The sequence below is a fragment of the Arachis stenosperma genome, chromosome 2 (genome assembly GCF_014773155.1).
Source record: "Arachis stenosperma cultivar V10309 chromosome 2, arast.V10309.gnm1.PFL2, whole genome shotgun sequence".
Lineage (NCBI taxonomy): Eukaryota > Viridiplantae > Streptophyta > Magnoliopsida > Fabales > Fabaceae > Arachis > Arachis stenosperma.
In genome coordinates, this window is record NC_080378.1 from 42,524,089 (window position 1) to 42,550,241 (window position 26,153).

The window sequence follows — 26,153 nt, forward strand, 5'->3', positions numbered from 1 at the left end:
CCGCCCCTTCTGCTCCGGCTCCCCGGCCTTGGTCTCCGGGACCCAGCACAACATCCATTGAGGCAAGTCCCCACAGACGGCGCCAATGTTCGGAGTTGGTTGCCGGACAAGTCGGGTGGTTATGAGATGGGGGGAGGATGCCTTGCTCGTAGTTGTACTAAGCCCGGATTTGCCTCGTAGCCGAGCTCCCGTTCTGGAGGGAAAGGAGGGGGTGCCACCTGCAAAGACACTCCGACGCTCTAGTCAGCCAGTGTGCAGGCAGGGGGAAAATGATATGGAATAGGTGACGCACCTCGGGGGAAGAGCCAGCTTTCCCCTTATATACATGTCAGTCGTGGGCCCCTCTTGGGGACAGGCCCATATTTCAAAGGACGCTGACCTATAGTTACATGCGAGCCGTACGGGACGCGTGTCCGGGTCGGTTGAAGGGCGCGTAACCGGGTCGGGTGGAGCTCGGGCCGGGTTGACCCGCGGGGATCTTGGGCCAGGCCGTAACATAAATAATAATAGAGTCATAAATAATAAAAGTTTATAGTCCAAAATAATACTAAATTAAAGAGTACTGACAGTACTAGAAAAATTATAGAATATTTTCTTTTTGTTTGACATTATAAAATTTATAATACTCTCTTTCATATTTTTATTTTTTATTGTATTTATTTTATTTATATGATAAATATTTTTATATTATTTTTGTTAGTTTTCTGATTTTGCATGTATATAAAAAAATTATTTAGATAAATGTTTCTTTTAGTAATTTTTCATCTAAGAGTGATTTTGAGTAGTATAATCTAAACAATATTTATTTTACTATAATCAGTTTTGATATAAAGATTGCCAAACATAAATCACGTTAATCCAAACTTACTTTTCATCAAAATCAATTTTACAAAATCAATTTTGTGCAAACTCCTGTTTGCAAACTGAAATCCAAACACACACATAGTAGTTAACACCGTACTTAGACCAACCCTGATGGCCCAACCCAAACCATGAACAGGTCAGTCAACATAAACAAACCCAGAAAATTCTTTTTCAACTGCCAATCTGCCAGCCTTTACCTGCTGCGCAACCTTCTTTTTTCTTCAGTTACCAAATTCCCACTCTCTTTGCATTGATTCTTCTCTTCCCTTCAAGCGTCGTCGTTTAGCTTCAAACGAAACGAAACGAAACGAAACGACCGATACAGCCTGCGCCATTCATCGTTCGACTCCCTCACTTTCTTCCTTGAAAAGTTTTTCAATCAAGCTTTTACTATTTTTACTTCCCATGTTGGTTCCTCATCCCCGCAATTCTAGGGTTTCCATTGCCCCTTTCTTCTTTTTCATATTCCACACCTTCTTCACTGGTATAAAAGTTTATTTCTACTAGAAAATGGCTGAGGAATTCTGATACTTATTTTATTTTATTTTAAAGCGCATTTAGCTGATAGGGTTTATATTTGAATGTTGTGATGCACAGGGTCAATTTTATGTGCAGAAGTGTCGCTGAGTTCAATTGAGATATTTAAGACTCACGAGTGGCTGAAAGTGACTCCAACTGTTTATTTCTTGTGCAAAGGGGAGAACAAAACGGTGTTTCCAGATGTGAAAAAAGCCCACGTCTTCTATGATTTTAATGGTCAAGAATCTTGGCAGGTTTCTTACTCTGTGTCTTGACTTTTTTTTGTTTTTCCATTAACTGTTTATGTTTTGTCATGTTTTTTATTTCATATTTTGTAATTTGTTAATCGTGCCATGCATATTACTAAAACTATTAAATTAAGCATATGTTGCATTCTTTAGTTAGGGTTTAGGAATTATGACTCTGGAATAGGATAGTTGGTGAAGTTTGAGAGAGAATTATACAATCCGAGGGAAAATTTTGAGAGGAATAACTAGGGAGAAGATAAGAAAATCCAATTCGCAATTCACATAACTTACCTCTTGTACTCCTATTTATACTATTTTCTCCTATAACTAAGCCGAATCTACTGTTTCGGTTGATTGGACTCGTACGTGTTACAGACTAATGGTGACATAGATTAATCCATTGGTATGTTGAAACCGAACATAGTTTTTTCTCTGCATAAGTGCTTATAATTTATGGTATATCTCTGGTATGGTACTAGCATAAGTTTTTTTTTATTGGATTTGTTGTGTGAGGGAGTTTGGGATGGGGGAGGGGTAGGTGGATGGAATTTTACTGAGATAAAGCTAAGAGATTTAAGATATAATACTAAGCATTTCCAATCTCTTCTCAACATTGCTAAGAGATCAATTCCTCAAAAAAGATCACATGCATCAACCAAATAAAGGGAAATTCCTAACGCTATTGCAAGGGTATTACTCTGACTGTGTTAAATTCTGAATATTTTGAATAGGATATATGTTTGTATACTATTTGCGAGCAAGCAGTTGAGTAACTGTTATTTTTTAATTAAGATATGTGGCAGTATATTATTAGCATTTAGCAAACAAGCATTTGAATGACTGTTAGTTTTCATGCATGAATTCTAATGGATGTGCTTAAAATCTTAAAAGCTCGGCCATTAAATTCGAAGCAACTTCTGACATTTTGCTCTGTGCTTCCAGCCTTTGACCAACTTTTCAAGTAAAAAATGCAAGAGGTGTGGATTCTATGAAGAAGACAGCATTAAATCTGACGATGTGTTTGATGAATGGGAGTTTTGTCCTTCAGATTTTACTGCATCTAATGGTGAATATATCCGGTTCAAGGAAAAGGAATTCAATGCTACTTTCCTATGCTCAGAGTGCTTATCTATACCTGGTGGTGAGTATCCTGCTGCCTTGAAAGTATTTTTTTTGTGCACCACAATTATGCTATTGGCCCTATGCATTCATCAATCATTCAATTTGGAAAAGTATGTGACCTTGTAGATGCCATTGCAAATGTCTTTAAGAGTATACACGGAAGATCAAATTTCCACTGGTATGAATAAGTCTGTCGTCTCTAGTTAAACTGGTCATATGTTACAATTCAATGGGTTGTTTAAGTCCAAAAGAGGAAGTAAGATCAATCTGCTACTATGTTGGATTGCTTATGATGGACAATTAGGTTATCTAACCAAAATAGCAAACGCATTTGGTAAATACAATAGATGTTTAAGATTCTAACGAAATTAATATGTCCCTCCAAGGCCTAACAACATAGATTTAATTTTAGCAATTTTTTCGTTTTTGTTAACTACAAGGCTTTTGATTTGGTCTCGAATTATATAGCAAACAAATAATTGACGAGAGTAATTTATGGAAGGGAAGAAAAGCTTAGACCATTTTATTTGTATCCAACTTGATGGAAGAGTATTTTATTAGAAGGCACATCAGGTTATTAATCATTAATTTCAATTATGGAATCTAACTATCTCCAGTGTTAAGATAATATAACCTTCAAGCTTTCTTTCTTTTATTTTCATTTTGTTGTGCTCTTAATATATTTTATTTGCCTCTCAACTAGTCAAATTATTGCGTATGCTAGCTAGTGGTTTTCTTCCACTCCCTGATTGTTTCTGAACAAAACCTAAGGACTTTAGGTGAAAGCATGAACAGAAATCTTCTCAACCTTCCCCCACCATAGTCCTAAGAAATTCCTCTATCCATGTAGAGAGCACTTGAACTCTATCTACTTTGTATGCTTGCATAAATTCTCATTTACATGCAATTCGAACTAGTCTATATATACACAACACTAACTTGTATTCATTTTCTGTAGTTGCTAGCTTGTCTGGTGAGCCTGGTAGGAACGCAATGCATGTAGCAGTTGTAGTTTTGCTATGTGGCTTAGTCCCAGCTATATTGGCTGTTGGAGTGGTCATCGCGTATAAGTTCTGGCAAAAGAAAAGAAGGGAGCAGGATCAGGCGCGGTTCCTAAAGTTATTTGAAGATGGAGATGACATTGAGGATGAGCTGGGCCTTGGTACTGTGATATGATTATAATCATAGTAAAACAAACACCTACTGTACAGTATAGGTTAGGAACATCATTTTTGTTTATAGAAAAGAAAGGATGAGAAAAATTATTTTCATTCTAGTCTGACATGCTATCACGATCCATATAGATACTTTTTCATTTTATCATAGTTAAAGAATGGTGCCATTGACATTGTTCATATTTACTTGTACATGCTAACATATGCTATGTGTGTACTTGTCAATGTTCCGCATTGGCTCAACAATCTAGTGGGTTCACACATGATAGAAATTACAAATTTAATAATCATCAACATCTTATTTTATCACTTTACACCAATTCTTTCTCTAGAAGATCTTTTTCCAAAACTAGTGCAAGTTTTCTTCAAATACGCATCAAATGCGTTTTAAGGATCAAGCAGATATTTCTCAACTTTGTTACAAATATCTCCTTGTGAATTCTTAACAAAATGATCCAACCGCAGCTTTGCTCTTCATTGTATGTGGGATAAGAAAAACTGAAAACCCATGTACGGCACTTGTGAACCCTAGGATATGGCATCTTCAATGGTCATTCTACTACAGTTTTGGGTGCGTTGTTGTACCGGAAAGTAAGAAATAGTAAAAATTAAGGATAAGATTAAGATTTGATACTAATAGTAGAGGTGGCCAAACAAGTCAAAGTGGGTTGGTCTAGGATTTAGAGTACGCCAAATAAAAAATTTTTTGCCAAATATGCACCACTAAATTTGTGCATTTTGGCGGGACGCGGTGATTACTTCTATAAAATTAATAATTATATAATTTTCAAACACTTTTTTTTTATTTTTTATTTTTATTCTTCTTTTAGTTATCAACTTTATTTATTTTATTTTATAATTTCGTTTATATGTTCAAAATTATGTGAATTATTTTTTAAAATAAAGATGATTTTAATGACAAATATTATTTTGAACAATTTTATTGAAGTTAAAAATTAAAAAAAATAGTGAAAAAAATTAGATTATAATTTTACTATTTTTTATTTGTAATTAATTTTTTAATTATTATTTTTTTATTAATTGTAATGAATTTTATTTTATTTTTTAAAAAATCAAATGAGTTAGTCCGTCGGCCCACCAATCCACCATAAAGCAGGGCGGATTAGATTTTGGACCCACCTTAATTGGCGGGGTGGGCGGGCCCTATTTTATGGCGTTGGGCGGGTGGGTTGAGGCGAGCCGACCCGCTTTGCAACCCCTAACTAATAGTAATAGTTAACGAAATGAGTAACATATACATTAATAACGTTATTAGTTAAGTCATCTTTTCTATGGATTAGAAAAATATAATCAAATTTTTCTTCTAATACTTTTTCTACTCAATTTTCTTTTTGTATAAAATTCCAAATTCTAACAATCAATAATCAACGCCTCAAACTCAAAAAAAAAAATTTACATTAGTGATCGCTAGTAAAACGATTTTACTTACATACTGAAATCAAAGTTATTGACTCCTCAATATACAAATTGTTTGTATTAAATTTAACAATAAAACAACATTAAACTAATTTAAAATTTTTTGAGATTAGAATAAGACATTTAAATATTTTTTGAAGTGAAATAGAATATTTGATACGTTAAGAACCAAATTAAAATTTGAATTAAATGTCGGAGACCAAAAGATAAATTGTCATTAGAGATTCAAAACTTACGGAGAAAATGTTAACCTTTGATTGCAATCTCAAAAGGCAAGACCATCTATCTACACATGACTTTGTTGGCTTCCAATACTCTTCTGAAAAGCTTGAGCTGCCAAGTCGTCGTCTTTAAAATAAATTCAGAAATATGTTAATGCCTTTTATTAATCATTAGGCGAGACGGGAGAGAAATTTAAGACTGTCTCACTAGACGGGATGGGGTAGACTAGCCCGTCAAATAGCGAATTTTTGGCGGGGCGAGGCGGGCTTTCTTATTTACTATCATGCGTGGGTTTATTTGTTAATTTAATTTAACATAGTAAATTAAAAATAATATTTTATAACCATAAATTTTTTGAGTTTAGTAAAATATTGTCATTGTCACTATATAATAAATGTACTGAATATGTCATTTTATCTTTATTCAAAATAAAATGCAAATGAAACAGTTTGAAGTCTATAATATTTTTGAACCATAAGAAAAAAGATCTGAAAAAATAAACACATATATAACTGTATTAGTAGCATGTCAATTTTACACTAAACTTTATATCAAAAGACTAATGAAAGTTTATTGACAACCTAATATTTTACTAACCTTATTAAAAAAATCATATGATGTTGTGCTTCCTGTTACACATTTAATTTCAAATATGAAAGTAAAGTTATAGATAAATTAGTTATATTGACAATAAATATTTGTACAAAAGTGTAAATCATAACATGTTATTAAAATGAAAATACTATTTTTCTTACCTAAATATTATTAAACACTTCTTTAAACACGATATTTGTTGTTGATGACTTTGAATCGCCGTCTTCGTCTAAAATTAAAACCTTTATGCCATTACGACTCTTAATTCTTGACAAAGCAATATAAAATTACCCGGATGAACATTGATTTTGACAAGTAAAGTCCTACATGTGATAGCGATTGACCCTGACTTTTGTTAATGGTCATTACAAAGCACATTGTTAATGAAAATTCTCTCTGTTGGAACTTAAATGGCAATTCTGAATCCGAAGAGATCAAGTTCATTCTTGAAATGTATACTTTGTCGCCAATATTTCTACCGGTCACCCTCGCCACTCCAATTACGTTGTTGCCAAATTTGTTAACTATTAACCTTGTCTCGTTGTATAAACTTAAAGTCTGGTCTATATGTTTCACAGTAACATTACAGCGACTCTTGACTTCAAAGTCAACTTGTGGTTGGGTAGTCTCGAACATTTAATATCACTTAGGAACTTTGGTGTGAAGCACTCTTGTTGTATATCTTTATTCTCATAAGCTTGACATGTGTCAAAACTTAGATACTCCTTTTTCATCCCTAAAAATATTGTCAAGATGAAATCATTTACCTTTTCGATACTCTCAAGTGTGGGTGCAAGAATTTTCCTACTCTGAAAATACCTATAATCTGACATATTTTACAACAAATTTGGATATGTAAAGTCTACTAAATGAGAGAGAGGGTCATCAATAATTGTAATCAGCAGATCATCTAAAATTTCAACTTTTGACTCGTCATCAACATCAAAACCAATATTTTCATTTCCAACATCAAGTATCAAATTAGCAAATCTTTTCATTTCACCATCATGTTAATCTGAAGAAAATATTAGAAACCTCATATTCATATGTAGCTTTAGAACTTTATAGAATGACCACAGATGGAATGAGTTAATAGCTGATGATAATATATCATGTCTACTTCTTTTTCGAAATTACCAGAAGTATTTATCTGAAATCACCTCCTAAAACCACAACTATATCACCAAATAGTTGAAGTGTCTTATGTTGATCGGTAATTGACATAAGATCCTTAAACATCAGTTCAAGTGCTTCAGAGCACATTTATTAAGCATTGGAACTTCATTCTAAATTATTAAGCTACTTTGGATGAGCAGCTCAGCCTTAAAACTGCCATATTTGATGTTGCAAGTAGATTCATCAGTAATTGTAATGGATATTGAAAACCTAGAATGAACCGTTCTGCCACCAAGTAGGAGTAAAGACTCAATTTCATTGGATGCGACATTTAAAATAGTCTTTCTTCTAGACTGAATAGCAGAAGAGAGTCTATTCCAATTAAATATCTTACCACACTCACCATGCTCATAAATGAAATAAAAACTACAAGAGTCTGTCATAACAACATTGAGTATCTCATCAAATACTAACATTTTCTCATGAGTCATCCTTTGTTCTGTATATAAGTTTGTATGAGTCAACTCATTTGTGTCATATGCTGACTCCTCCTTTATTAGATTATTTTAAAAAATGTGAATATCAAACAGCTCAAGATATGACATTGATTGATAGTCTTTTAAAAATCTCACATTGCTGTTGAGTACTTTTTTAATCTCTTTAAGATAAAGATTTTTTAATTCGTCATCAGTCATGTTTAGTCCTAACAAAAAAACATGACAATTTTATAAAATATTTAATAAGTAATTCTAAAATAAAATTCATTAATATTATTAATAAAATAAAAAGAGAATACGAATTTGATATAAGGAAATATAAGAAAAAATATCCCAATTTTTTTAATGTTTTTTTTATATAGTATTTCGTCAATCAATAATGTTCAAATTACATTCTAAACACAATTTGCTTTGTTAATGCTATTAAATATCAGTAACATTATAAATAATTTTTTTAATTGATGCTCAGATATAAGTTCAGTTACTCTTTAATAGTTGTAATAAATTTTTTATCGTCACATAATAATCTCATAAAATAACAAGCATATTAAAAATTAGAATATGTAAACTTATTAACTGTCTTAATAAATTTATATATTGAGTAACTTCTCTAAACAATTAAAATTTTTTTATATAATAAATATCACCTATATTCAAAGAATATGTTAATTTTTCATTCTAATCTTAAAAAAAGACCATCTATCTACACATGATTTTGTTGGCTACTCTCTTCTCAAAAGCTTGAGCTGCCAAGCCTTCTGCTAGAATAGATTCAGAAATAAGTTTAATGACTTTTATTAATTATTATATTTACATTTATATTTATCTATTTGTTGAGTTAATGATCTCTCCCAAAGAAATTGGATGAATACACACGAAAGTTAAAACTTCCTAAACTTGGCAGATATTTCCTTGTAATCCACATAAAATTCATGGTCTTGATTAGTTGGTTTACTAAATAAAAGAGTAAACGATTAAATTAATTTTTAAAAGATTATTTATTTTTTAAATTAATCTTTAAAAAAATTTTTTAATCAAATTTATTCTTAAAAAATTTTAAATTAGTCATTTTAATTTTATCGTCACTTCTATTATTAACGGCGTCAAAATTTATTCATGTGACATGTTAAGTGATATCACAACACACATTTAGTAGTTCTAATTAGTGGTTAATGTGATAAGTTTATGAAATTAGATCAAATCAATTTTAAATTAAAAAATTTTAATGCGTCACGTTCTTCCCTAAATTAGGTTTTAATTTGATATGATTTCATAAACTTATCATACTAATAATCAATTAAGACTCCTATGTGTATATTGTAATATCACTTAACGTGTTCCATTAATAAATTTTGATGCCGCCAATAAAGAAAATAAGAGAGGAACTAAGGCGATTAATTTAAAATATTTAAAAGAAGAATTTGGTTAAAAAATTCTTTTAAAAACTCATTTAAAAAACGAATGATTTTTCATAGACAAATTTAACTATTTATCCCTAAACAAAATGATACCTTCATACAAAAAAACTGCTTTATTTATATATAAGCTCTCATTGTTTATTTTCTATGTTGACCTAGCTTACACAAGAATTAAAAATTGAAGGAAGAATATAGGTAACCAACAATATTTTTGAATAATGTGTGAACAATGTGAATTAATAGGGTTAAAAGAGTAAATTAATCTTAAATTTAATTAGTAGCATTAAATTAGGGTGTAGTGTATTTTTATTTGATTGGTAGTTGTTCATGTTGTTCAAAAAGGTCATTGTTTATCTAGGGAGGAGCATGTGAAAGAAGTCAAAGTCAGCGCTTGGCACATGCATGATCCAGGAACTTTAACAAGTAACAAGCTTGCTTCTCTTCACATGTATTCTGAAAACTTGATCACTTTGCTCTCATTGATTATCATGGCTGGAGCAGTGATTGGTGGAGCTTTTCTTTCTGGCTTCATTAACGTTGTCTTTGACAGGTTCCTTTCTGTTAGGCTGCCAACTTGGTCTTAGGCGAGAAGCTTGGCCCTGACTTGGTTGAGAGGATGCAGACTGCTCTCTTGGCAGCTGAAGCTTTGCTTTTGGACGCCGAGCAGAAGCAGCTTGGGAATGAGCCTGTCAGGAAATGGCTCCATAGTCTCAGGGATGCTGTTTACAAAGCTGATGACTTGCTAGATTCTGTCTTCACTAAAGCCGCCACTCGAAAGGAGGTACCGGTAAGTACTTTCTTGCCCCGTTTCATCATGAATTACAAAGATAGAGAGATGATTATTGAGATTAAAAGAGTGGTTAGAAGAATAGAAGATCTTGAGAAATGCAAAGAAAGCCTTGGTCTGGAAAAAATTCCCACTAGAAGTTCCTCATCATGGAGAACTCCATCTACTTCTCTTGTGAGAGAGAATGTGTATGGCAGGGAGGATGATCAGGTGGCCTTAATCAAGATGCTATACGACAACAATCAACATCAGCTATCTGTGATTTCTGTTGTTGGAATAGGTGGGGTTGGTAAAACAACTTTGGCACAATGTGTGTACAATAATGCTGAGTTGATGAAGCGGTTTGATCTCAAAGCATGGATTTGTGTTTCAGAAAATTTTGATATTGTTGAAATTACAAAGAATGTTATAAAGGAGATTTCTCGAGATGCATCTTGTCTTGAGAATTTCAATTCGCTTCAACTTGCCTTGAAGGGACTGTTGTCTAAAAAGAAGTTCTTTATTGTTCTTGATGATGTTTGGAGTAATGATGGTCATGAATGGAGTAATTTTATAACCCCTTTTCAACATGGGGCTATAGGAAGTACTATTTTTATAACTACTCGAAGGGAAAATGTTGGATCGATAGTCCAAAACTATTGACCTTACTTCCTCAACGGGTTGTCGGATGAATACTGTTGGTCAGTGTTTGCAGATAATGCGTCTTTTCCTAAAATATCGAATGGGAGTTCAGAACTAGAAGGAATAGGAAGAAAGATTGTCAAGAAGTGTGATGGCTTGCCATTAGCTGCAGAAACACTTGGACGCTTGTTGCACACAAAGCATGATGTTAAGGAATGGAGCAAAATATTAATGAGCAACATTTGGGGATTCTCCGTGACAGATAGTAAGATTATTCCAGCATTGTTTATAAGTTACTTTCATCTTCCTGCATATTTAAAGCATTGTTTTGTTTACTGCTCACTATATCCCAAAGGTTATCAATTTGATAAAGATGAATTAGTCTTATTGTGGATGGCCGAAGATCTCTTACGACCAGCGAAGAGAGGAGAGACTTTAGTAGAAATTGGTCGTGAATGTTTTGATGACTTAGCTTCCAAGTTATTTTTTAAACAAGTTCAAGATAATGGTGGGTATTTTGTGATGCATGATCTATTGCATGACTTAGCGAAATTCCTTGCTGGGGACTTCTTTTGTTGTTTAGAAGAACATGGTGAAGAAGAGGAGATCAGGACTATGACTCATCATTTGTCATATAGAAGTTTGCGCCATACAATGCCAAAATATTTTTGTTCCATTGATAAGGCAAAATCTTTGCGGACATTTTTGCATATCAATCATCTTCCTCGAAGGAAAATGTCGCAGCTCAATCTTCTACCTCCTTCGTTCGGCATGGAAAATGCAGCACATGACGTGTTATCTAAGTTCAAGTACTTGAGAGTTTTATCTTTCCATAAACTTGATGTGTTGCCTGATTTAATAGGTGAATTGATTCACCTACGTTATTTGGATCTCTCTTGGACTCATATTAACATATTGCCAGAGTCACTGTGCAACTTATACAATCTACAAACATTGAAGTTACAAAACTGTTTGAATCTAACAATGTTGCCCAATGGCATGCATAATCTTGTAAATCTGCAACATCTTGATATCCGAAGAACCCCTTTGGAAGAAATGCCGAGAGAAATGGGCAAACTGAAATATTTGCAACATTTAAATTACTTTGTTGTGGGAAAACAGGAAGACAATGGAATCAAGGAGCTAGGAGGACTTTCGAATCTTCACGAAGCACTTGAGATCCTGAAACTGGAGAATGTTACCAGTAGCAGCGAAGCAATGGCCGCAAGGATATCAGATAAGATACACATTGATGAACTGTCTTTGAGATGGTCTTTAGACGGGGATGTGGTTTCAAACACACAAGTTGAAAGAAATATACTCGAAAACCTGCATCCTCACTATGGCTTGAAAAAGTTAATAATAGAGGGATACAGGGGTACAATATTTCCAAATTGGATTGGACATTGTTTATATCACAATATTACTAGTGTATTCCTGGTGTCTTGTAACAATTGTTGTATGCTGCCATCACTTGGTCAGCTGCAATCTCTTCGATCCCTCGACATTGAAGGTTTTGGCCAGCTCGACAGTATTGGGATGGAGTTTTACAAGAATAGAGACAATGATTCTTTGTGCATTGCACCCTTTCCATCATTGGAGTTTCTGAAATTTTGTAACATGCCATGTTTGGAGGTGTGGCACTCATTTGATTCATATGCTTTTCCTCAACTCAAGAAACTTCAGCTACAGAATTGTCCCTTGTTAAAGGGAGATCTACCTAATCATCTTCCTACATTGGAAAGACTTGATATTACTGGTTGCCAACGATTCGTTTCTCCATTGTCAGGGATTTTGGAAATTCACACCCTGCACATATATGAAACTACAGAAGGGTCTCAAGAATTATTGTTTGATATGAAGAATTTATTGATTCGGGGATGTCATCCAGAGGTGGAGTCTATGTCTAAGGCAATGTCCATCAACCACTTAGCTTTTCTCAAAGTAATGTATATCTTTAATTATTCCTCTGCAGTAGCAATACCAAGCAATCATTTACCCAAATCTTTGGCTAGAATAAGAATTGATAATTGTAGCAAAGTGGAATTCCCAAAGCAGCAGCAATATCAATATGATTTGGTAGAGCTAGTAATAGAAAACAGCTGCGGTTCACTCACCTCATTTTCATTGGAGCTCTTTCCAAAGCTTGAGCTTCTTCAAATAAGGAAGTGTGCAAGTATGGAATCACTTTCAATGTCACTGTCACAACATACTGCTCTCCATCGTCTCGTCATTAGTAAGTGTCCGAATTTTGTGTCGTTCCTAGGAGAAAGATTGGCTATGCCTAACTTGGCTTATTTCGTCGTCATGAAGTGCTACAAGTTGAAGTCATTGCCTTATCACATGAATGTCCTTCTCCCAAGTTTAGAGTTTCTCAATATATATGGTTGCCCCGGCATTCAAGCGTTTCCAGAGGGAGGCTTACCACCTAACTTGAAGAAACTTTATGTGGGAGGATGTGACATGCAATTGAGCAGTCTGTCATCGATGGGAAACTTTGAGGCCCTCACTCGTCTTAACATAGAAGGTGCTGGATGTGATAGCATAAAGTCATTCCCTCAGGTAGGTTCATTGCCTCGGCTTCCCTCCCTTAATAGGCTCGGACTCCATCATTTTCATAATTTGGAGACACTGGAATGCAATGAGCTTCTTCACCTCAACTTCCTTCAACAGTTAATAATAGAAGAGTGTCCGAAACTGGAGAATATGACCGGCAAAAAGCTTCCTTCCTCTCTGTTACAACTACAAATCGATTACTGTCCTTTGCTATTACAACTGTGTGAGATGAAGGATCCAAAAGTTTGGGCCAAAATTTTGCATATCCCCATCATTGAAGTCAATGGCAAACAAATTCTCTAGATAAGGATTATTTCTTACCAGGTATCTATTCTTAATATATAAAAGTAGATACATAAGCATGTACCACATTATTTTTGAGACATTTCTTTTCTCCTACTAATGTCATGTCAACAATATTACTTATTTGGCACAACTTTAGAATCAACCACTCAATTCTTGTGAAATCAACTGTTTATTTTTAAATCAGCAAAAAAATAAAATATACAAATAAAAAACTAAAAAATAGAATCCAATAAATTTGTAACCTCCAAATATATTGAATTCATATTCCTATATTTATTATATCTTACCGTTATAAACAATACAATAAATTTATAACCGCAACAATTAATTTATAAAATTAAAAGTTTAAAAACTAAAAATTATATTTTATTATTATAATTATGTTTATTATAATCATTTTAATTTTTGCCAATAAGTTATACCTCAAATGGCATAGTCTCCCATATTGGTTGCGAGTTCGAGTCTCTGTATTTTTGATAAAAAAATAATTATTTTAATTTTTAGAAGTAACACTAGGTACAAAGAACTATTATTGTAGTTTTTACTTATTATTAAAAATAAATTCTATTTTATTTTACCAATATAAATTTTTAAAAGAATATTTGAAAACTAAAAAAAAATAAATTTATTAAAAGAGTATCAAAATAAAACAAAAAAATATATGATATTAGACATACATTTTCATATTAGATACATTTGTAGTATATAAGATGCATCATGCATGCATGTTTACCTCAAAACACTAATTAACTATTTTCTTTTTTTCACTAAAAATGTTTAACTTTTAGTTTTTGTTGCGTATATTTATACATATAAGATGCATTATGCATGGATACAAATCTAAATATATAATTATTACAATAATTATGTTGACTGCAACTCCATAAGTTTAGGCCATTGACTACGTCAATTGCATTGCCAACTTTAGAATAATTATTATTTGGCACAACTTTAGAATTAACAACTCAATTCTTGCCAAATTAACTATTATTTTTAAATCAGCAAAAAAAATATATAAACAAAAAACTAAAAATAGAATCCAATAAATTTGTAACCTCCAAATACATTGAATTCATATTCCTATATTTATTATATCTTACCGTTATAAATAATACAATAAATTTATAACCGCAACAATTAATTTATTAATTTTTATAAATATATTACAAATGTCATAATAATATTATTAATCATAATAAATTTTATGTTATAAGTATTTAAATTTCATACCATTTAAACTACATATATAAGTCTCTTATCACTATTCCTTCACATAACATTAAATTTAGCACATAAAATTTATTTTTGAACTGCACATCTCAAACTTACTCAATAAAGCATCATTCTTTTAGAGCAGAACGATTAGAAATCGAATAACTATCCAAAATCTAATGGCCATGCAATGAGAATCTGATGATCAGGTATGACAAAAAAAAATCACAACATGCACATTCATACTTACTTACTCAAATACCATATACCTAATGATAACATAAATTGAATATTGGAATAGAAAAAGATCTTCACAATTTTAGCAACTATAAACGAAATTGATGACAAATTAGGATGGAACTATGTTAAATGTAAAAAGTGTCAGAAGAAAGCATATATAAAAAAAAGAAATAATTACATTTGTGGCACATGTAATCAAACACCACAATATTCAACAATAAGATAAACTCTATATACTTTTCATAATCTCATCTATCAAATTATTAATTGCTAGCCTAATACTTATTTTAAGTTCAGAATTCAATTAAAGGTTTTAGATCAAAGTGTTACAACAACTTTTGTACTATTTGATGGTGACGCAAAAAATTTATTGGGTACAACTGCTTTAAATCTAATGACATTTTAGAAAAATAATGACATTGAAGTACTACCCCATCAAGAGATTAAGGAGAAAGAAAACCATACAAATTCAAGACACATATTCGAAAGAAGAACATACATACAAAGATGAAACCAAATAACACAATAGAAAGTGTATCAAACTCAACAATTCATAAAGAACATGTCTTCGCAAAAACCTACGACAAAAAAGAAGAAAGCACCAACTCTAACAACCAACAAAAAAAGGAGGACGAGCGCCACATAAGATGACTAAGTTCATCAACTAAAACAAATACAAAAATAAAAATGTCACTTTGTATAACTCCAACATCCAAATCTTTTGTACTACAAATTATTTAAAATAAAACACCTTTTAAATTTAACTTCAATTTACACATATTTAATTTATTTCTACAAAACATATCAATTTTTAATATTTATTATATATTATCATTAATTTACCGTCCCGCGCATCGCGCGGGTCTCATTCTAGTTGATACTAATTCTCATATTGTGCATCTTTCTGAGCATCATGTTTATGATGGTACCGCTTTAGTTCACACACGCACAGAAAAATAAACAAATTCTTTTCCTTTAGATAGCATGATAGACCAACAAGAAAAAAGATAAACTTTGTATTAATGAGCGTGCCCCTTTCTCATTGGCAGGTAAATAGTATGAAGCAATAAGAGTTGCAGACGAAGAAAATCTCCTTGAAGATCAGTAAGACAATCTCGGAGGGTTGTTGGAGTTTTGTATTCTTGAAAGAGCCTTTTGAGTGAAACACTTGTGCTAGCTTGTTGCTGTTGTTGTTGTTTGAGTGGAACCGTGTTATGAGAGTTGAAACTAAACTTTGGCTCTTATAGGTCTAATAATATATTTGTAAGAAGTTTTTTTGGTCAAATGACACGTACACTACACACTCACACAGCATTGCCAAGTTTTGAACCCGGATGTAGTATATTAAGAGGTATGCTAATATGCCATCTCAATTCCCTTTAATCGATATGCTGTTGTGTGGATACCCTTCCCTGGACTCTATATTTTAGCTGATAAAATAAAATCTTCGAAAGCTTAATTTGAATATTCGTTATGGATTTTTGGTAACATATTGTGCAATTAACAGTAATTTGCCAGTTGTTACATTATATGGAATTTCCATATAAACAAGTTGATAATTTTTGAGGTCATGAATTTAGATAATACAGACATATAAAGAAACTAAAAGATCGTGAAGGAAAAAAAAAAAGAAATTCCGTGAGAGATAAATACTATAAAATATAAATCATTTGTAAACCAAGAAAAGAAAATGTACAGACCATTTATCTTGATTCTTGACTCATCTAAATAATTTTACACTTATCTTTCTAAAAAATAAGTTGCTAGTTCGGACTTTTCCAATTACTCCAAAGTTAGAATTCACAAAAAAAAAAAAAGATGAAGCTTTGGATATGAATCTGCTACTGCTGCTTCTGTGCAGTCAGAGGATGCTATAATCATATTAATCAAAGCAAGCAGTTCCCTGAAAATCATATTAAGGGTATCTATGGATAGAGTGTAGGAATAGGTAGAAGTCTTCGTGGATGAGCTCTATGAATATAGTTACAGAGGTCATCCGGGAAAATTTCCACTCCATTTTTACCCCTAACAAATACGCCCGCCATTTTTAAACAAGGTTGTTGCTGCTTGCTAGTATAACACCGACAGGGGAACCGAACTTCAAAGATGGGAGAAGCCGTTGTGACTGCCTGAAAGGCCTAAACAAAGCATTGCATGGAGTATTCATCCTTGGCAAGATAGATATGGTGGAAATGCTGATGTAACAAAATACCATTAATTACTTCCTTCATGATCAAGCAACATTTTGGCATAGAAAAAAACGGGAATGGCCGTCTTTAGTCATAAATGGTTCAGAGAAAAGAAAGAGGGGGGGGGGGGGGGGGAAAGTTCCCCATGGATCAAGATTCTGTTAAGTGCATAATTCACTTCACAAAGAGAAGCGTCGAGCATCTCCTTGTAAGCTATATGCAGAAACACACACTGAAGCAACATGAACCCTAAAACATTGAAATCTCAAAATCGTTAAATGAAGACGGACCATATATATGCAAAATAGATTCATGACAGATACATACATAAACTCATCTCAAATAAGGGAGCATTTCCACCCCATGTCCAATCCATAACAATAATAATTTGGCCAGTAGAAATAGTACCTGACACATGTCATATTTGTGCCTATGGGTGTCTATATTCTATAAGACATGCAAACATGCCATCCCATTGACATATCCACATTTTCTAGTGATAAGTATTTACAACTGATACTATACTGGCTTAATGCACTTTTGGGGAGCCAAATCTTATGTCTACATGCCATATCTCTAATGTTGTTAGCATTTCACAAACTAAAACATAGAAGAGAACTAAGGTAAAGAAAAAGAAATGACCTTTAGCAATGGAGTTTTAGGGGGCCAAAAGATCTAACTAGGAGTGCTCCAAATTGAGTTGTTGAAATTGTGAAGCTCCTTTGAATTGGGACCATAAATAGCCTTAATTGTATCCCTGCAGCAACTACAAAATGAAAGAGGAAAGGAGTAGAATGTAAGGAACACATTCAATATATTTCTATCATGGGAAACTTTCTTTAACTCTAAGGGATGTTTGGTTCAGAGGTAAAAATGCAGTAAACTTTCATTGCTGAGTTTGATGTGAAACTACACATGGAGCTCATCCGTGAAAAGTTCCACCCACTTTTACCTCCTAACTAAACATATCCTAAATGGTTTTACATATTAAATTCTGATTGTTTCTGGAAAAATAAATTTTGGGGCATTGTAGAGGAATATGAATTCTGTTTTAGCAAACCCCAACATCATACGGTTAGCATTGTGCACCAAATAAATAAAGGAAAAAATTGACAAATATTACAACAGCAAACTTTCACAGAATCTTGCTTTCCAGCTAGAGCAAAACTATTCTTCAAATTGATGAAAAAGAACCTCCACAAACTATACCCAACCTCAAAGCAAATCTTGAACCACAGCTTCCCAAATGCAGCTTAAAGTAAAGAGATAGATGATAAATCCATAATTTATAATAATTTTTTAATTGAAAAGAGTGAAATTATCAACTTAACTTGTACTTATTACTTAAAAATATATGCTTTTATGAATTTTCTCCTAGTTATGCTTAATTGATTGAAATAAGCTTTTAAGGCCTTTAGAATCATCAAATTAATTTCATTTTTTTTCATTTGATGCTTTGATATGTTTGTTTAAATTGTTTAAGATTTAAGAAGCAAAAATGGTTTGGAAAGATGGAAGAAAAGTATGCAAATGTGGAGATTTCATAAAGAAATGAATAACTGGCAAAGCTGTAGAGATGCGTATGCTAGACGTGCGTGTGTACACACGACTCATTTAAAATAGCACGTGACTCGCGATTTGGGGGCCGTTTTGGCCCATTTCAGACAATTTTTGAGTCATATTAAAAAGCAAGCCTTGAGGAGGATCACACACATTCACATACACTTTTTTTTTCTACTTTTTAGGGTTTTAGAACCTTGAATTCTAAAGAGAGAAGTTGGAACTTCTCTCTAGAATTCAAGGGTTTTTTATGAATTTCTCTCTTATTTTTAGGTTTTAGTTAGTTTAATTGTAGTTCTTAGTTTATAATTTCTTGTTTTTCTACTCTAATGTCTTAGAATTTCTCGTTACTTCTTCTATTTTGTTATTTTACGTCCTTCAACCCTTGTTGAATTTTCAATTCTATTTAATGAATTTGATGTTTTATGCTTCATTTTTTCTTACTTAGGATGTTGTTGCTTTCTTGAATTGAGCAGTTGTAGTTTTTATTATTCTTGCAATTTATGATATTTTATTTTTATGCACACCAAATATTTGATAAATGTTTAGATTAGTTATGGAGTTAATTTTTCTTTCTCTTGACTTGGGATTGAGAAATTAGGTGACCTTGAATCATTAATGTCTAAGTTGATTGATAATGTAGAGATATTAATTAATCTTGTTTCCGCTAACGCTAATTTTTTACTAATTCAATTAGTTAGTTAGGACTTATGGATTAAGGTTAATTAAGCCTAATTAACTTTCCTCAATTTGTAGAGATTGACAAATTAGGTTTGTTCTTTGTAATTATCATGTTGTGGTTAGTGCCAAGAATAGTGATCTTTAACCCTCAACCCTTGCCAAGATCGTTTTACCATTTGAATTTACTTTCTTCTACTAGTTAATTGTCCTAATTGTTCTTCGTTTAAATTCTCGACATTTACTCATTGCTTGCTCTTTTAATTTCTTACTATTAAAATTGTTGTCAATTGCAAATAAACCTCCGATCCTCATAGCCAATGATTGAGCACTACATTGCGATTCCTAAGGATAACGACTCGGGATTAAACTCCAGTTATTATTTTGAATTGTATCATTTTAAACTAAACTTTGAGAGTGTTGAATTCCAGTTTAGAGCAAAAACGAACTTGAGCTTTTAAACTTGTGAATTTTCTAAATCGGTCTTTAGCATTCGTCAATAGATATTCAAAGTGCAAACCACTTGCAAATTTTCAAGGATCCAAAATGTTGGTTCAAATAGAAAGCACCAAAAATTTCAAACAAAAATGGATTAGATGACACTATAGGATCATGTCGTAAGGTATGTACATGGTTAGACCATCTAAATTTAGATTTTATCAATGATTTTGCCTTTAGCGTTTCTTAGTCTCTTGCTACCTCTAGCAATTAGGCAATTTTCCATCTGATCTACTATTCTTTCTAAGACTTCTATAAGTCTTCTCCACAAAAGATCAAATTATTTGATACAAGGTTCTACCATCTTTTTCACAATAGGTGCTATGCCAACTTTCTTTTTAGTTGATTTATTTCTATTCTGATCTAGTCTAGTCCATCGACCCACCGACACAATATTCTCATCTTCGCAACAATGAACTCATAAAAATTTCCCATTACCCTGCTTTCGACCAGATCAAGTGTTGTGCAAATGTATGTGTACTTCAATAATCTATATATATGGTAAAACTTAAGAAAATTTTAGAAGTATTATGACAACAAAGCGGGGGAAATGTTTTTAGGAAACATTTTCAGCAGAATAACATTTCCTCATCTCTTGATCTTCTTGAAATTAAACAGACCCTTAAAATTAAAAACTGGAGTGAGAAATCTAGCATACCTGCAGGCCTCCTTGTTGAATTTCTTCTTGCTAATTCCATACAAAGAATCAAATATCTCTGGCTCTACACGACAAAAATATGGGCGCTCTGCAGAAACAAAATGGAAAATGTAACAAGTTAGGCCTCGAAGCTAACAAAAAACCCAAGACGAAATTCAACTACCAAACTGAGACGGACAATCACCAGAATATATAGAGCATTTCCTAGTAATCTTCTCATAGTGTATGCACCATCCATCTAGACCTATTAAGCTCTTGTAGTGCTGAAATTCATTACAGCAAATCAAGCATGAAGGAAATGACAATAACAAAGATAAATGGATCATTTCGTAAACATACCACGAAACGTCCCAGGCTCATTTTAGGCAATTCATTGGTCCCTAAGTTTATTATACAATTATTACTGACAATGCCTAAGCAAAAGGCAGAACTGCCAGAAAAGGTGAACTAAGGAATAAGAATGAAAGGAATAACATAAACTCCAATCAATAACACTATCACATCCTATGTTATAATTACCAAACAATAAAACATATTTATATTCTTTCCCGTTTTATATTTTAATTGTGGATTCATGTAAGAATGTTTTCTGCATACATATTTTCTCATTATAACAGAAGTGTTTGACTTAACTATCTACTATCACAAAAATAAATAAATAAATATATAAATAGAATACGGTGCAAATATATGATTGATGCACGAATGCTAACGCTTACCAGAGAAGGTAAGGAGTCCTTATATTCTAAAGTCTAAATCCCAACTCTCAACCCTAAATTCCAATTCTTAACTCTAAACCCTGAAACTATAAACCTTAAACCCTAAATACTAAATTCTAAACTAGAAATATGAGCTATTGACATAAAATATAATAAACAGAGATAACAAAGAATGTACCACTCCTTACTTTGTAAAGAGCGGGATGAACCCATTGGATGGCAGCGTAGAACTCGGTCCTAGCAATTAAAGTGAAGTCTTTTTTTTTTTTTCTTTTAAATGAATCAGAAAGAACAAAAGAGCAAAATGGAGAGGAAACCTCAACATGTGAAGGGTCAGTGAAAATTTCTTCAGGGGAAGGGAAAGAAGGCCCCTTCTCAAGCTTACAGCAAGCGCCACACCCCTCCACGCAACGCCACCGTGCTTCCTTCTTCTCGCTCGCCCCGAAACCGGCGTTGCTGTAGCTGCTGCTGCTGCTGCTCTGCCTTTGCTCGCTGTCAGTCTTAACCGTAGCTTTCTGCCGCGGACGACGCGCCGCCGCGGAGGTTATGGTGGATAACTGGCGCGAACGATGACAGGTCGGCGAAGTCGCTGTGGGCAGAGGAAATGGCAGCGATAGAGTGGCGGAAGACATGATAAGGCAAATTGTAACTTCTTTTCTGTTCAGTTGTGTGGGGGCTGTTTTATTGTTGGGGAGCTTAATTGCTTATTAGTTTTTACTTATTAAATTGGTTCGTATATGCTGCCCATAATAAAATATATTTTTAAAATTTTTAATAATTGTTAAATAATTTTTATTTAATTTTAATTATAAATTAATTTTTTATATATTATTTAATTATAAAATTTATTTTTTATTTTATAAATTATTATTTTATTATTCATCTATTATATTTATTAATAATCAAGAATAAAACCAATAACAAATTAGATTTTCCATTAATCGTAATAAATATTTTTGCAATTATAATCAATTAGAATTTTATCTTTGATCCATTACACCCATAAACGCTTGTGAAATCGTGTTTCTTGAAAATTCAATACAATACAATCGATTGAATTTCTAGGGTTTTCAAAATTCAATGGATTGGAATTGTTACACAATTGATTGAATTTTGCATGTGAGTTTTTTCTAATTCAAACGATTATTCTTGTTACCCAATCGATTGAAGTCATCAAAGCAAGGACAATTTACACAAATAAAATGAGAAACTTTTATGCAAATACAACATTGTGAAACTGCAGACAAAAATGCAACAATCCCAATTTTATGTAATCCGCGGCACCCTAACGCGGATTCCAAATACACGTAATCCGCTATACCTTGTTGCGGATTACATTGAGAACCTGACTTCACATAAATCGCTACACCATGTACCGGTTTATGACCAAATGTGTACAAAGCATAATCCACTACACCTGTAGCGGATTATGAGGAGAGTGGCTCAGGATAAAAAAAATCAGGAATATCTGTGTAATAGTAACAACCCATGATGCAAAATACACGAATTGATACAAAATGTAATCGTCATAAGTAATAACTCGTACAAAAATAATAGCCACCAGCATTAACACGGGAGTGGATCCTCTCTAGTGGGAAAAAAACTTGATAGTATCCAGTGTCTAATCTAACCCTTCATTCTTTTCTCTTTCTTATTTAATTTTGGTCCCACTTATAGAATTAAAGGTCAAAGATCACATTTTATTCTCTCAAGTGGATTTTCCACTGCAGAGGATCCATTTCCCATTAACACTAACACAAAATAAATTAACTACATACGTCATACAAATATAACTGTCACAAGTCGTTAAAACTAACAGAAAATAAATAAGTCATAATTCATACAATGATAACGGTCGGAACTAACACAATGGGCGCTACTACTGGTCACCATCATCATCATGGTCACCCTCGAATGGACCAGGTAGGTGCGAGCCTGTGCCACATCGAGTCGGACGCTTCACTCTGGTCGCTCGCCGATCTTCGAGTGGAGCATTCTGTAGCCCAACTCCAAATGCAGATGGCGGTGTCCTCCCCATGCCAAACCAAGTGTTGTACGGGCTACCTGCGGGCTCATTCAGGTCGACTGAGAGCTGGAAGTCAGGAACCTGGGAGGCACATCTGCTGGCTGTGGCCTGTACTCCGGAGGCTCGGATGGACCGCCTGAAATCGGACTCTGGTACTGATAAACGTCATCATCTTGTATGATCTCAGCGAAATTCACATATAACTGTGGTCTAGCCAGCTAATCGTCCAAATCCATGGTGAAAGTAGTGGTAGCAAGATCAACAAACATCTGTGTGCTACACTCATGCAGTACCTGGGAGCTAGATACGTGAGTAAAAGGTGTACCACCCATACTAGCCTCTGCAGTGCCACCAACCTGAGTGTCAGTAGGGTGACCACAGGACGATCCAACCTCGTCATCATGGTGGACAGAAGGTGCTCGTCCAGCACGAGCAGCCCGTCGTCTAGCACTACATCGATGAAGGCGATGATCTGCCTGGCTTCCGTCATCACCACCAAGCTGCTCCTCCTGCATTATGTCATCGAGCCAGCACCACTCGCAATCAGTGGCATGTGTACCAATGCGTCGTCTCCGCTCCACACGTCTGTTATCGGACATATCTGACGCTGCTACTCTAATGGGCGCCTGCGATGACCCTTTGAGTACAGCATCGTCCGGAACTTCAACTGGCCTGGGATCTGCGAATGCAATCCACGGTGATAGAATCCTATATGCAACATAGTACCACCAGTCCAGGTACTCAATGGATGGACCAGGATCAGCCACTCTCTAGATACTCAACACAGAGCGAACTCGCTCGTCCCAATGCTGATGCCATGTCCTATAGTAAGTGGGGAACCATCTATCAACACTCCTGCCGTCCTTACTATGAAGATACTCTATGTTCAGAGCTAACTCAGGCAGATGCTGTACGTCCCCTAGCTGTGGGAAGACCCTGTCTACCTAATGCCACTCTCCTCATAATCCGCTACAGGATGTAGCGGATTATGCTTTGTGCACATTTGGTCATAAACCGCTACAGAGAGTAGCGGTTTATGTGAAGTCAGGTTCTCAATGTAATCCGCGACAGGATGTAGCAGATTACGTGTATTTGGAATCCGCATTAGGGTATCTCGGATTACATTCAATTGGGATTGTTACATTTTCGTTTGCAGCTTCACAATGTTGTATTTGCGTAAAGGTTTCTTTCACTCATTTTATTTATGTAAATTGCCCTCAAAGCAATATGGGTTTTTGCAATTCAATCAATTGGTTGTATTACCTAATCGATTTAAGTCTTCAAAGCAATATGAATTTTCACAATTCAATCTATTGATTATGTTACTCAATTGATTGAATTGTACACTGCGTTATATATTACGTCATTTAAAATTTTTCCGCTCGTGTTTATAAATCATTATTTTATTATTCATCTATCTTATCTTTAAAATTTTATCTTCAATTTTAAAGTTTTTATTTTGATTTAGATACTCTAATATTATATATTTCTTTAATATTAAAATTATAAATTGGTAAATAATCTATCATCAATTATTCAATCCTACACTTAGAATCGTTTATCAATCTCCTTGATTATTAAATTTTTTCATTGTTTTTGTTCATCGTTTATCCATCTACTTAATATTCAATTTTTTCATTGTTTACCCATCTCTTTAATATCCAATATTTGCAGTTGATTATGCGATAATCATAGTTGCAGCAATCGGTAGAGATCCAATCAATTTATTCATTATAGTGTTCAGAAAACAATCCATTGTTTTGATTAAAGAATCGAGGTTAGTCAATAGAATCTCTAATGTTGCAATTTTTTGTTTCGATTCTTTATTCATAAAATTGACTGTGTAATGAAAAAATATTTTTTTTTATCTTTTAGTAATTTACATACATTGAAGAATATTAGAAAGTAAATAAAATTTATTATTTTTTATTATTAATTAGCTAGTAATATTTAAAAGTGTGGAATTAAAATGTATTATTGGATTGTTATACTAAAAGAATTTATATAGTTTTTATTTTTTTGTCATTGTGAGTCCCGCTGTAATGAACGCTCAACGTTTTGAGGGTATTTATATAGCTTATATTCCATGGTAAATCGAATTAGATGAATTCGATTTATGGAATTAGTTGAGTGTCATAGCAAATCAAATCAATGACCATTTTTTCAAATCTCTAAATCGAAACAACTAGCTACGAATTATATCATGGGTACTTTGAGAACAAAAACGTTCAATAAAAAATATTTTGGGACTATCTTAAAATATTACTCAAAATTATATATTTTAAATGTTAAATATTTAACTACCAAGTCTAGCAATTCAAACACTTCCATTGGATACGTTTATTTGTGCTTCTTGAAAAAAATTAAAAAAACACCACCAATCGATTGGCTAACACAACCAATCAATTAAATTGTGAAAATCTATATTGCTTGGATAACTTCAATCGATTAGGTAACAAGAATAATCGATTGAATTAAAAAAAAATTCACATGCCTTGCAAAATTCAATCGATTGTGTTGTATATCCAATCAATTGAATTTTCAAGAAATATGATTTCACCTAAGATTGCAAAAATATTTATTACAAATTTACCATTAATAAAAGATTTAATTTATTGTTATTTATATTCTTGATTATTAATAAATATGATAGATAAATAATAAATAATAATTTATAAAATAAAAAATAAATTTTATAATTAAATAATATATAAAAAATTAATTTTTAATTAAAATTAAATAAAAACTATTTAATAATTATTAAAAAATTTAAAAAATATATTTTATTATTAGACCATTTAATGATCCAAATATTTTAGAACCACTGAATTCGGTGCCTCCTGTCATTCCTGTGTGTTGTAAGTTGTAAGTGTAATTTGTTTGTAAGCAAC

General features: G+C 33.1%; 2 protein-coding genes and 1 pseudogene across 5 annotated transcripts; 2 read left to right on the forward strand and 1 right to left on the reverse strand.

The window, feature by feature from the left end:
- Positions 1-1,015: 1,015 nt before the first annotated feature.
- On the forward strand, positions 1,016-4,275 carry LOC130960600 (uncharacterized). The gene is made up of 4 exons (XM_057886043.1): positions 1,016-1,348; positions 1,462-1,637; positions 2,574-2,772; positions 3,712-4,275. The coding sequence occupies exons 1-4, from the start codon at positions 1,270-1,272 to the stop codon at positions 3,927-3,929; spliced, it is 672 nt and encodes a 223-aa protein (XP_057742026.1). The 5' UTR covers positions 1,016-1,269; the 3' UTR covers positions 3,930-4,275.
- A 2,264-nt stretch (positions 4,276-6,539) lies between these two features.
- LOC130962824 (putative disease resistance protein At3g14460) lies at positions 6,540-13,479 on the forward strand (annotated as a pseudogene).
- A 3,153-nt stretch (positions 13,480-16,632) lies between these two features.
- On the reverse strand, positions 16,633-21,920 carry LOC130960491 (uncharacterized). 4 transcript variants are annotated; one of them, XM_057885907.1, is made up of 5 exons: positions 21,554-21,920; positions 20,702-20,780; positions 20,518-20,605; positions 17,766-17,889; positions 16,633-17,129 (listed from the first exon to the last, which is right to left on the reverse strand). In XM_057885907.1, the coding sequence occupies exons 1-4, from the start codon at positions 21,866-21,868 to the stop codon at positions 17,799-17,801; spliced, it is 573 nt and encodes a 190-aa protein (XP_057741890.1). In that variant the 5' UTR covers positions 21,869-21,920; the 3' UTR covers positions 16,633-17,129; positions 17,766-17,798. The 4 variants fall into 4 exon arrangements, with proteins under 4 accessions (XP_057741890.1, XP_057741888.1, XP_057741889.1 ...); XM_057885905.1 differs by having other exon boundaries at positions 16,633-17,063; positions 21,425-21,920; XM_057885906.1 differs by having other exon boundaries at positions 16,633-17,072; positions 21,425-21,920.
- Between the last annotated feature and the right edge of the window lie 4,233 nt (positions 21,921-26,153).

Excerpts from the sequence above, each read along its gene's own strand:
- LOC130960600 (XM_057886043.1), top strand. The coding sequence starts at position 1,270 with ATGTTGGTTCCTCATCCCCGCAATTCTAGGGTTTCCATTGCCCCTTTC. Across the intron at positions 1,638-2,573 it reads ATGGTCAAGAATCTTGGCAG|CCTTTGACCAACTTTTCAAG; the intron begins GTTTCTTACTCT and ends CTGTGCTTCCAG. Across the intron at positions 2,773-3,711 it reads GTGCTTATCTATACCTGGTG|TTGCTAGCTTGTCTGGTGAG; the intron begins GTGAGTATCCTG and ends CATTTTCTGTAG.
- LOC130960491 (XM_057885905.1), bottom strand. The coding sequence starts at position 21,868 with ATGTCTTCCGCCACTCTATCGCTGCCATTTCCTCTGCCCACAGCGACT. Across the intron at positions 20,781-21,424 it reads TTCATCCCGCTCTTTACAAA|CACTACAAGAGCTTAATAGG; the intron begins GTAAGGAGTGGT and ends AATGAATTTCAG. Across the intron at positions 17,890-20,517 it reads TTCAACAAGGAGGCCTGCAG|TTGCTGCAGGGATACAATTA; the intron begins GTATGCTAGATT and ends TTCATTTTGTAG.